We start from the raw sequence: 13292 nt of genomic DNA on the forward strand, positions 1-13292 counted from the left end.
TGAGATGTATTATCCATACCACTGACAGAAATAAAAACAGAAATGGATTTGTAAATATTTGTATTTATTTTATTTAGCCAAAAAAAGTTATTTATGATTGAAAGTAAGACATGAATCAGTAGATAATACAATGTAAAAGAAGTGTCAAAAATAATTTAGGTGTCAAGTAAATAGTTATGTCTTCCTAAACAATCAATGAAAAAAAATGGCAGCTTTACAGTAAAGCATTTTAATAATTGCTGACAATTTATCTTTAGTGATGAGCTCCAGGTGTTTGAGGTTGGAAGGGCCTCCTAGTCTTTAGCTCACTTCATGACATCAGCCACCACCCCTGTAATGAAGGTTGTACAAAGTCTGCATGGAGCCAATTTTTTTCTTTATTCCAACTGAAATTAAGTTTGAAATCAATTAAACTTTTCTTGTGTGTTTTCTTGCTACAAATCTTCCCTTTGCATATCTTTGTGTCACTTGCAAATTAACAATTCATGACATTTATAAAAACTGAGGACATTAATGCAAAAGCATTGGACATATAAAGACATACATTTACGGTGAACCCTAATAGAAAAAACACCATTGAATCTGAGAACCTTAAGACTGTGAAGCTATGTAATGTTTACCACTTTTAATTTAGCTTTTTATTCACAGTCTTATTACCTGCCTCACCTTTATTGTCTTAAGGCAATTCTCTTTTGCAGCAGTGTGTTTTCTTTTCTCTCCCCAAATCCCTGCTTCATTTATTCTTTATTTCTAACTCTACATATACCCCTTGCCCCCAAATACTCTTACTCCCTTATTTCATCTGCATCCTCACAATCAGAACTTTGTGTTATGTGTTGCAGAGAATAGTAGAAAAAAATAGAAGACAAAACTAAAAGTGAGCATCTGATTCAGAACAACAATGAGTCATTAGATATTACAATGTATAATATCAGAGTCTTCTTCTGGTTGGAGATTTAACAATAGTGCTCTGTCTGTCCTCCATACCACTTTATTGATCTCGAGATATTCAACTTGAGTTCAGTGGTTGAAGCTTCCTCTTGCCTCAAAAATATGCAAAACAACTCAACTCAGAAAAGAAAAATATTTTCCTTAGTTCTTTTTAAATACATAGCATGTCCAAGCAACCTAATAAACAACAGTGCACATAAGCAAACAGATTTCTTTTAGAAGCAAACCAACAAAATACCTGCTTTTTTGTTTAAGTATTGGTAATTACATATTAAAAAATACTAAATCGGGCCTCCAACCTGTGGTGACACTTACACTTTTAATCCAAAACATGTACTGTAGGTTTAATACAAGTGCGTAGGAGAGGTGGCAGTAGACCTTTGGACAACATCTGGAAAAGTGAGAAGATGCCCGAGAACTGGAAGAAAAAAGTGTTCTGGTGCCAACTATCAAGAACAAGGAAGATGGACTGAAGACTCATTAGCTTTATTAAAGAAGAATAAAGCAAATGAGTCTTACAATGAAGCTGTAGGAAAAAAGTAGTGGAAGCCAGGCTAATGTCAGAAGTTAGCATTTGTGAGCAAATGCCAAAGTAGAAGAGTGCTACAGACACAACTTTTTGCTGTAAGGGTGTCTGTAATTTTAGGGAAAGCATATTGCTTGAAAAGGTCCGGTGTGACACAGAAGCACATCAGAGTGGTGCAGGACATGAATGTGAGACAGCAGTGAGGTGTGCTGTAGGAGTGACTGAGAAGTTCAAGCTGAAGGTGAAACTGCATGTAGGCCTCCTCTTGTTTGTTTTCATGATGGACAGGTTGACAGATGAGGTTAGACAGGAATCTGGATTATGATGTCTGCAGATGACATTGTGATCAGCACTGAGAGGTGGAACTATAACTGAGGAAAAAAAGTTTCAGCTTGCAGCAAGTCAGAATACAATTATGTAAATGAGAGGGACAACAGCAGACTGGTAGAAGAAAAGAAGGTAGAAGAGCATAAGTACTGAAGGTCAAAAGTCCAGATCAACGGAGAGTGTGGAAAAGCGGTGAAGGAGTGTGTTCAATCTGGTTGGAATGGGTGGAGAAAAGTGTCAGGTAAGATGTATGATTAAGGGGTATGAGAAAGAACAAAATGGAAGGCTTTTACTGTGTAGGAAACATCAACAAGACTACAAATTTATCGCTTAGAGACAATACCAATGAGGCCTTCAAACTCAAGACATAGAGATACCCATAGAGATACAGCAAGTAAAACAAATTTGGGGAACAGTTCTTATGATTTTTCTTGGTATTAGTGACTGGGGCAGAACAAAGGTTCACTATGACCACAACAGTAGAATTTGCACTTTGACTCTACACCAGATCTCTTAAGTGGAAACTAAAATAACCAACTAAAACCATCATTTGAAAAAGTTAGGAGATCACAATTACTGGGCATAAATCTGATTAATCCCTCTCTAGTTTCAGCATATTAACTCAATATGTATTTTATAACAAATCTCCTGCATTGCAAGAATTCTCCTCCATGTTCTGTTGTGTTCAGACATTTTTTACTCTGCAGTATTGGGCCACTTTCTGAATAAATAAGCATTCATCTTTCTTGAGTTGATCTCTGTTCCCTGCTGCTTTGCTCATGTACAGAAATGCTATAATCCCTCTCTTTCTCTCCCAGTGTTTTCCTTGTCTTTCTCTTCTCTGTCTTGAGAAGAGGTGCAAACACTCTTGCCATCTGCTCTATGATGCAACTGGGTTTTACGTAATGAGATCTTTAATCATCCATACCATTCCTGAGTTGCATGGTCTCCAGCCCCCACATTCTGTTTATTTGCAGTGTGTCCTGTCTGAATGTATTTTTGTTTGTTTTATTTTACGAGGGATTTCATTTGCACTACAGTACTTTTATTTCATTTGTTATGAACCACTTTGGGCAATTCAACTAACTCTTTTGTTTTATACATTATTTCAACTAGGAAATATGTGTGACAAAAACATTGTTTTTGTTCTGAAAAATCCTAACACAGATTTTTACATATTGAAGCTGGCACTTGGTCTTTTACCAAAGACAAAAGAGAAATCTTACAACCTCTAAAATCTGATGCCTCTCCATTTTTGTTTACATTTTGTGACGAAGATAGTTAGGCTCAGTGTCTTCTTCAGAGGTTTTCTGGTAACACTTTATTTGAAGGGGTGTACATAAGACTGACATGACACCGTCATAAACATGACTTAACACCTGTCATGAACATAAAGAAGTCTTTATGAATGTTTATAAGACAGTTGTCATGAAGTGTCATTCGGTAAATAATGACACTTTTAATGCAAAGATGCTCTAAAAGTTGCATTAAACGTCCATTAAAAGTACCAACTTGCATGATTTTGTAAATTATGATAATTTAATGCAAAGTTGGCATTTTTAATGGACTTTCAATGCAACTTTTAGAGCAACTTTGCATTAAAAGTGTCATTATTTACCGGATGAAACTTCATGACAACTGAAGTGTCATTCATAAACAATGTCATAAACATTCATAAAGACTTCTTTATGTTCATGACAGGTGTTATGTCATGTTTTTAACAGTGTTATGCCAGTCTTATGCACACCCCTTCAAATAAAGTGTTACTGGTTTTCTTTCAATGCTTCTAGGCACAGTGCCACTACAGACAAGGAAGGGAAAAAGTCTTTCAAGGGGTTTGGATAGTCTGACACAGTGCCATGTGAGAGAGAACTGCATCAGCTGAAAATGAAAGAAATTGGTCCCCAATTGAGTCAAGTCTATGGATTATAAGGTGTGAAAATAGTTGCAGCCTGTATGATCAAAGGTACTACCAACTGACTCTGGGGTACTAAATACAAATCCACATCAGACGGTTTTGATAATTACTTGTAAAAAACTTTTTTCTTTCCTTTCACTTGACAAATATGCACCACTCTGTGTTGGTCCATCAGACAAAAGCCCAGTAAAATACTTTGCAGTCACTGGCCATAACGTGAAAGAAGTGAATAATTTCAAAGGGTGTGAAAACCTTTCACTGTAATTCTCGCCGTGCCCCCACGCCCTGAGTGTTGGTCCTTGTAGATGCTGACAGTTCATGCTTAAAAAGACTGCAGCAACTGACATCCCAGAAGCTGCAAACTGAGGAGGGAAAAGATCCCACTTATTATACCTCCAGGAATTGTTCTTACCTATATCATATGCCAAGAAATCAGTAGAAAAGCACTTGGCTCCGTTGCTTAGAGATGTGTCATTGTGAGTGTTTCCTCCAAACACCAGCATTGTGCCACTCAACAGCACCGCCGAGTGGAGGTACCGTGGCAACCTGCTTTCTCTGAGAATCAACCTGCACACACACATAGAGAGGAGGGATTATAGTCAGGAGATGGCGAGTACTAGTTTGTCAAGAATATGTGTCAGACGCGATGGCATGTTGTTGGAGGTAGCTCTCTGGTTGTGTGACCCGGCCTACGGTGACTGCCCTTCGTGCCAGCTGTTCGGTCATTGGAGCCGAGAACACACACTCAGAAACACACTCACAGGTATCATAAGGAGGACTCGTTCTGCTGTGTGAGACTTCTCTGAGATTTAGGGTCACGTAGATGACAACTGTGGCTTCTTAAGTTACTGCAGCCACTCTCATTGCAATCTAGAAACTATGTCTCAGAGAACACGCTAATGAGCTTTAATGATGATAAATTTGCTGAAAAAACATTGTAATATTACATTGTAATGCATTTGTTGAGTGTCCTGCTGGGTAAAGGTCTTCCAATTGGCTAGAGGGTCTTCAAGGTCTTCAAACTTCACTAAAGAGATGCTAGGAGTCATTTTCTTCATTTGGCTTAATTTCCCTTCAAAGCTGACATTGGGATCTGTCTGGTACTGCATGATTACAGATGAGAATTGCTTAAAACTGGTCTGAACACATTCTAGACAGATTGAGGACAGTTTGGCCCCACATCACCTTCAGAAGAGTTATCTGCATTAGTTTAGCAGGCTGCTTACAGTACATGTTTGGATATAGTTAAAAAAATCAACTACTAACCTGACTTTACTTCAACCAATTGCAGAATTATTTCCTCAATCTCATTGCTGGTTGGTTTAAAAAAATTATCAAACATCTGTAGAAATAGATACAGATACAATTTTTTTCAATTAACTCGCTGTTGGGAACTATTTTTGGTATTCTGTGTCACAAAAAAGTGCTAATGTAAACATTTTGATAAACTGGTTCAGCTGGAAGACATTTTGTTGTCACCATCTTGTTGCTACTTTTTTCCTTTTTGTACACAAGACAGAACTATTTCAAACATGTGAACATAAACACTGCATCTCAGTTAATTTGTCTTGGTCATTAAGTATTTTAATGAATTCTGAAAATAAAAATATTTATTTGATTGTTATACCCTATTTTGGGACCTTTTCCAACTCAGCATTGAAGGGTTCAGTATTCACAGATTTTCTGCTTAGATTTTTTTCGTGAGCATAACTAAAATATTCCAAGGAAAATGCATCTTGGGAAGATATATTACATTTTACCACCATTTTTGTTCAAGATTTGGACCCTTTCTCTTTACAAACATGACGAGTCGTAACCCCCATTGTTAAAACATGAATTAACCACCATAATTTATATTTTTTATTGATTTATTATTGTTTAATTTCACTGGAACACAAAAGTCAGTTTCACATTTGCCATAAAAAACAAAGCATTGTAATATTCTCAAAGACTTTAAGGAAGATATCTGATTATTGAAATCAAATTGGAGCTGTTTGAAAGGTATGCACTTAACTGCATTTAGTGTAACACTAACAATTCAGAAAAATATCAAACTGAGATTTGATACGTTGGTGGTTGACGATCTGAGGCTGCTTTGCTGCTTTAGGACTTGAATAATCTGCCATTTCTAATGAAACAATAAATTCTGCTCCCTATCAGAAATCCCTGAATGAGAATATTGAAATGTTGGTTCAGTGAACTGAGGTAATGCAAAAGAGAATTAAGTAATTTATGCAAAATTTAAAACTATTCATCTTAGATTCTACACTTTTTAAGGACCCATGGAGCATAAAACAGAATAAACTAATTGTTTAAAGGAGAATCAGAGCAGTAGAAGAAGAGAGTCAGACAGGAGGTTTGACCTCAGGTGACTTTAAGCAGATGGATGACTGAAACAGGAAGCTCAGCTCCATTAGTCTTGCTCCCTTCACATTGAGCACATTCACAAGTCACCACGATGAATGCATTGCTGTACCCAAGCAACCTGCTGTGGCTCTCACTTTCCAACAGGAAATAAATGCTGCTCCCTTGTGTCATTTGAGATGACGGACTTTGGAAAATGTTCTTGTAATGCAGTAACAGGAGGCTGGTTCATGATAAGTTCTGACTTATTTAATGAAATTCAAAGGGCAGTTGTTGTGACTTCTTTACACTTATTTGTTAAGTATAATATGCGTGATAAGTGACTGATTTACAATTATATGTTAAGCATAATTTACATGATGATTATTATTAATTGAATTTAACATGATTGTATATAATTACAAAAGCTTAAGTGAAACATATGTAAATGTGAGACATGATTTATTTGGATAGAGGAAGTCTTATTTTGAAGAATCCTTAACAGGATCTGGCTCTGTCTTTTGTCACTGTCTTGCTTCTGTTGATTTTGGTTGCTGGGAACCGAACAGTTGTCGCTGTTTTTTCATTTAAAAAATACATCTAAGCTTCCATCTTGATTGAAGAAGCTTTCACTCCGTAACAGAATACACACTCAGAAACACACCCACTGATATAAATATTCTAAAAGCAAAACTAAAAAAAAAACAGATTTTCATTTAATAAACAGGAAAATAAAATATGGATTTTTTAAAATAGTTTTCAAAGTGAAGATTTTTAACATATCCATTTTGGGATGTATGTATGTAGGCTATATAAACAAGAGACTTTTCTTTAAAAAAAAAAAACTGATGCTGTAGAGCCCCATTCTGCTAATTCCAGCTTTTTATGCTAAGAAATCACAACAGTGGAGACGTTATTGGTTCTTCTAAAATCCCATCTTACTTTGTCCTACGTCTGTTTCAAGTAAACACCCAATATAATCTGAAGAAATTACTAACTGAGAAGAAAAAGGAAACGATATTAAATAAAACATGAAATGTTTCTTTGATCCCAGCTGATGTGGGAGAATCTTTAGCTTAGCATTTCTTGCTAGTCAATGTTGATAATACTGTTAACTACTAGCATGACATAGGTATTAAAGATGTGAATCTTTAAGTGTCTCGTGATTAATTTCAATGTTAATTTTTAGGTTCATGATTCAATTCAGAATCAATTCTTAATTCAGAAAACAATTTCTCCATTCAAAAGGTCTACAGAGTGTTTAAGTTATGTGACTGATAAGAAGAAAACACAGTGTAATCAAATAAAACATTTCTTTAACAATTATATAACATTCAATACAGTATCAAATTAATTTATATTTAACCAAAAATAGATTTGTACATTTCTGTAACTTAAATTTTCACATATAGCCTTTTCTATATATGGAAATATAGAAAAGGCTCACATATAATTTAACAAAAAAATTAAGCTTACTACAATCTTTTTTTTTAGCATTTTGAATCAATTCACATTTCCCAGGACAAGGAATTACAATTCTCTATGCAATATATTTTTTCTGCACCCATAGATTTTGTCAAACTATTGGGACCTGAAATTTTGAAATATTGTACCAGTTTTGGTTAATTCTAGTATTTACTAAAGTTATCTGTGTCTGACATTGAAATTTGTGTGATGATCAGAAACATTTAAGCCTGTGTTTGCAAGGCGAAACACACTTTTTAGAAAGGTAATTTTTAGAAAGGTAAAAATATGTATTTAACTCCAAAGTCAGCATAGTGTCAGAAAGCCGTGCTTCTTTCTCTCACCATGTTCTGGTGGAGACGACGTAGCGGTACATGTGGTCCACAAGGCCGTATTTATTGTTGCTCAGCGCCGTGTATCCCCCATGGATGTACACACAGCCACCGGCCTGGTCATACACGCTACTGTGGCCATAACCTCCCTGAACCACGGCGCCTCCGACAGACATAACCTGCCACAAGTTTGACCCTGAAACACAAAAACAGGAGGCGATGGATGCAGCTGATTAATGAAGAACACACACACACTCCAACCTGCAGGCCGAAGCTTATTACTTAGAAAGTTTTTGATGTCTTGGCAAGTTTAGCGTTTTACGCTCATATCAAGATGAAAAGAACAAACAGAATCAATTTTCATTTTAGAGGTGAGACTAAAAAGTAAAAAGTGAAAAATATGGAGACAAAATTAGCAAAACTCTGAGATAAGCCAAATAGTTTACAGTTAGATGGTAGGGCAACAGATCGATGGATTACATGGTGAATAATTCATGGACACAGAGAGTAAGTAAAACATGCTGTCATCGAGAGACCTGACCCCAAATAAAAACAAAACTGTGGAACCAAATTTAAAAAAACCTTGAATTTTAATCTGCATCACAACACAAACAGCTCCAACAATAAGAATAATTACCTGTAGGCTATATGGTGTACCTGTAGGTTACCCGGTATACCCATAGAAATATGGGGGAAGGTTTTAAATCAAAACCTCTTAGGTGTTTGTTATGGCCCCTGGCCAGAGGCCATAACACCACCTAATCTACACTTTAGATGTTTTGTTTATGCAGATTCAAGTGTGGGAGCACACTGCTGATTGTCTGATGGAGGCTGAAGAGCAGCAACCCCATTGGACCAGCAGAAATTCACCAAGCCAATCAGACAATGATGGGACCCAGCTGCACACTATAAAAGGCTCCTAGATTTGTTTCTTCAGGGGGGCAGCTTTAGGAAGAGACTCTGCACAGATGACCCCCACTTTGTTTGCAGAAAACTAACACATAGCATTCACTAGCATCATGTAGGGCTGTAGCAATACACTAATCTCATGATACAATACAGTACATGATATTCTCTTCACGATATGATATATATTATGACATTCAGCAAATTATATAATTTAAATGTTAATTGTGTGGCTTTGTGGTTTGCGGCTTTGGGGTTATTCAGAAAATTTACTTTTTTTGTCTTATTCACTTATATTAGATAATGTAATTTATCTATTTTATTATTTAATTAATTGTAACTGGTTGTTTCATTAAGTGATTTTTAATGTACATGTGCAACTGGGTATAAAATGTCATGTGTGATAGCTGTCATTTAATTCATATGGATTTGACATAAAATTTAATTTAATGTATCAATACTTGCAGATGAAAAATTGATACTTTCTGAGGAAAAAAAATATTGTAGAATCAATAAAATTATACAGCCCTAACATCATGCTTGGGGAGGATTTTATTCAGTAGGAAAGACTTAACATAGCTGCTTTTCCATTGAGAAATTGTGCAAATTGGATTTATGAAAATAAATTTGCTAAATAAAATCGCAGCAATTTTAGGCAAAAATAATTACGGTTTTCAAAAGAAATTTTTGTGCTAGGATGAGGTGGTTTTTCAGTTGTACCAAAATTGATGTGTTTCGCAAAATTAAAATGGAAACATTTCTTTTTCGCATCACGCCAGTCACTCTAGCCTGGTTTTTACTAGACCATTGTTCTATGCTTTGTCTTGTCTGTTGAGAAACGATTGCTTGCTAGAGATATAGACTCTGTTGAAGTTAAATTTTACCTAGTTGCTAACATTTGTACAGAACCAAAAAAATTGCCTGAGCTATACACAACCATCCTCTACTGTGAAGAGAGAAGTGCCAAGCCAAAGGGCATCTTTGCTAAAAATAAAATGTCGTAATCATTCTAATTGCTCCTAATTTAATTGGTCAGTATTTGGAAACGTGCCCTGAATTACTGTTTTTTTAACCAATGGTAAACTACTGGCAGAACACATCTCTAAAACAGCCAGAAAATCAACATTATCATTCACAACTTGTCCTTCTGTTTTCTGATTGACCCTGAGGAAATTCTACCAGAGGATGGGAGAATGGGAGAATACCCAGACTGAGGCCTCAAGGGAAATGAGAATCAAAATGAACTTTATGGGAAATAGGTGCCCAGGCTACAGTCATGGCAGTTAGTATGCAGCAGCTTATTTGTAGGCACTGGCATTCTTGTACAATGCGCAGCTGGCTCCACTAGAGGCCTTACTGCACCACAAAGTTCATCAAAAGTGGAGTTTGTCATTCAAAAGTGAAATCGCTGACTGCAATTTCCCCAAAACGTAACTGTTCTCAAGTATAAGGGATTTGTTATTCCAATGCCTGAATAAAATTCCAACGTCTCCTTGATGGCTGATAAATCAGCATTAGGTTGAAACACATAGCATGTTTATATCTGTCACCCCATAATTTATGACTTATTATATGAACAAGCTTGTTCACATATGACTTTAATTGCATTTCGTATTTCATAAAAATACTTTAATAGCAAAATAGTGGGGGCGGGGGGTTACATTAACGGGAATATTGAAAAAGATTTGTACACATTTGCAATGGAGACGCAGCTAGTGGGGTGGAGATTTAGCTTCCAGCAGGACAACAGCAGAGCTATAATGGAATGGTTCAGATCAAATGTGTTACAATGGCCCAGTCAAAGTCCAGACATAAATCCAACCGATGATGTATGCAAGACTTGAAAACTGATGCTCAGAGATGCCTTCTGTTCCACCTGAGCTTGTGCTGCAACAAAAAATTCAGTCTTCACATGTCCAAAGATTTTAGAGACATACACCAAATCCCTTGCAGCTGTAACTACAGTAAAGGTGTTTCTATGATTTATTGAGATGGGGTAGGGAGGGGTGAAGGTGCAAAAGATGAAGAAAATGTAAAAAGAGCAAGAAAGAACAGGTGAAACATTGACCACAGAGAACAGATGTTGAGGAAGTAGAAGGTCAACTTATATCTCATCTCTGGCACCTAATTGGTGTAAACCGGCTTCTTGTTGTGGTCATTAAATCCTGCTACCTTGTATTTTACACTCCGTTTCTACTCCCCCTCGTTCTCCTGCAGGCTGACCCTTCGTCACTCCCTCTGAGGTCTAATGATGGTCCATACGGACTATGACAATGTCAGAGAAAGAGAAGGGCGGCCAGCGACAGATGTAGCAACACATGAAAGTGACAGACAGATGTGAATGAAATACTGAAGGGAGTGGAGAGAAAGATGATGAGGACCAACCAAGAGTGATTAGTGAAGCTGTTTGAGGTCGAGGTTGGCAGATAAAAAAGGAAAAAGATGCAGAACAAAACTGAGAGGATGTGAGCGGTGGAGGAGAATGTTTGGAAAGAGGAATATGAAAAGAGGAGAAAAATGGGAAGGTGGGGGAGAGGAGGAAGGCAGTGGATTCATTAGTCACTTTCCTCTCTCTGGCCTGGGTGCCACCTCCTCTTAATCACCACTCTCACTGTGCATCATTGTGTGTGAGTCATTGTTTGGCTCTGTGTTTTTGTGTATATGTGTGTGTGTGTGTGTGTGTGTGTGCGCGCGCGTGCGTGCGTGCGTGCGTGTGTGTGTGTACTTGTAAATCCTGCATATAGAGGACCACATTCACATATTCACCAACAAAGGGAAATAATTTGCAGAAATTAAGGACATTTTCCCTGTCCTAACTTTTTTGCAGCTCTGCTGTAAAAGTTAAGTTAAGAGGTATAAAGCGAGTTAAGTTTTGGTTAAAGTTAGGATTAGACTACTAATGGTTGGGGATGAATGCACTAAAATAAAGTCTCCCATTTGTACAGAAGTTACAAATTTTCTGTGTGTTTTGAGAAGGGAGCATGTGTGTCTTCTTCTGATTTCAGCTGCTTGATGTCAACACTGCAACACTGCCATCTACTGGCTCAGATCTGACAAACAACTCAGTTTAGCAGATGCTTTATCAGAGATAAATAAAAAGGACTGTCCTGTGGATGATTATTGCACACAACAATATTTAGTTGGTTTAATATGTAGTTTAACAGATATTCTTGTACAGGTGTCTCATGTATGTGTATGTATGGAGCTGATGCAAGTCCTAAGAACATCTTTTCCCCAAGATAAGTTACCTTATTCCCCAAGAAGTAAGAAAAGCAAATGAGAGACAGGTGATTTCCCCTGATTTAAGTATTCTGATGACATGTGTGCTTGTTTAGTCAATTGTTCATGACTGAACAATTGAAGTAAGAAGTAAGAAGGATGCCAAAGAGCCAGGACAGAAAAAAGAAAAAGTATGAAAGTGAAAATAAGAAATGCTGAAACAATAAGATAAAAAAAGAGGTACCAAAGATACAAACATAAACATCAACAGCTAAATATAAGCATTCCTCAGTAATTTGTCAATAATCAAACTGTTCCATAAAGGGAAAAACTTGAATCCAACTCAAATGTAAAAATGCTATGCTAAGATGGCATTACAAAACACTATTTACAATGGAGATGAAGGAAAAGAAAACAATACCAGATTCAACAGGTGCACCTTGAATTGCTTTGTTGCTTAAATGTGTTATAGGAATAATACCTCAAATTTTTATAGCAGTTTTTTGGAAACTCACAGACGATCATAAAGCCTACAAATAAAATTGACTTACTGATGTTGTACTCCTGAACTTTATTGGAGTAGCTGTAGATGGGCGAGTACCCAAAGAAGACCAACATCACCGGGTCGCCGTTGGGCAGGATCACCACGTGAGCAGTGTGGCCCTCCAGGGCGTAAAGAGGTGCTGAAGCTGGTTTCTGTGGCAACCAGCTACGAGTGGGGATGTTGAACAACCACAACTCGTCTGTGATGTTAGCAGGGCCTGTCTCCAGCTTTCCACCGAACATATAGATGCAATCCTAGAACAAGAGAAGAACATATTCTGAACTGTCAGTTGTGTTGCTGATGGAACATTGCACTTCTTGTTGATACTCTGTCTTCCGGAGAATATGCTACATATGCATTTTACAGAGGTTATTTTGGATGATTTTCAGTGAAGTTTTCCATAGTTTCTCTACTAATAGGTCTAAAAAGCATAAAAGGTTTGCATGATAATTCACATACTAAAAATTATGTAAAAGTTTCTCTGAAATGTGTTTTGTACTGTATATCTAAATTTAATCTAAAACAGTGGCATAATTTCTGGCATTGGGAAGCTTGTAATTGCATCTCCTGATGCATTTTAGTCAAGGTCACCAAATACATTTTTACCTAGACCCCAAAGTCTGCCCTGTATTTAAATGGTATAAGACTCATCACGCTCTAAGTTTGTAAAGCAGGTGATCAAATTTTCCAGGAAGCTTCATTTAAACATCATCAGCTGGAACCACACTGATGATGTGCTAATGCATTTCATCCAGTGGTGGA

General features: G+C 36.8%; 1 protein-coding gene across 1 annotated transcript in view; it reads right to left on the reverse strand.

The window, feature by feature from the left end:
* Window positions 1-218: 218 nt before the first annotated feature.
* The window catches only part of LOC106941434 (attractin-like protein 1), a gene marked incomplete at its 5' end in the record, with an annotated part of 33484 nt that continues 20410 nt past the window's right edge, over window positions 219-13292 (reverse strand). The window contains 4 exons of the mRNA XM_015024474.1: window positions 219-331; window positions 4135-4289; window positions 7874-8057; window positions 12538-12784. Coding sequence (XP_014879960.1) covers window positions 306-331; window positions 4135-4289; window positions 7874-8057; window positions 12538-12784 — 612 coding nt within the window. The remainder of the gene's footprint in view (window positions 332-4134; window positions 4290-7873; window positions 8058-12537; window positions 12785-13292) is intronic.

This window comes from Poecilia latipinna, unplaced genomic scaffold (genome assembly GCF_001443285.1).
Source record: "Poecilia latipinna isolate Pla-1442-1.1 unplaced genomic scaffold, P_latipinna-1.0 Scaffold3670, whole genome shotgun sequence".
NCBI classification, from domain to species: domain Eukaryota; kingdom Metazoa; phylum Chordata; class Actinopteri; order Cyprinodontiformes; family Poeciliidae; genus Poecilia; species Poecilia latipinna.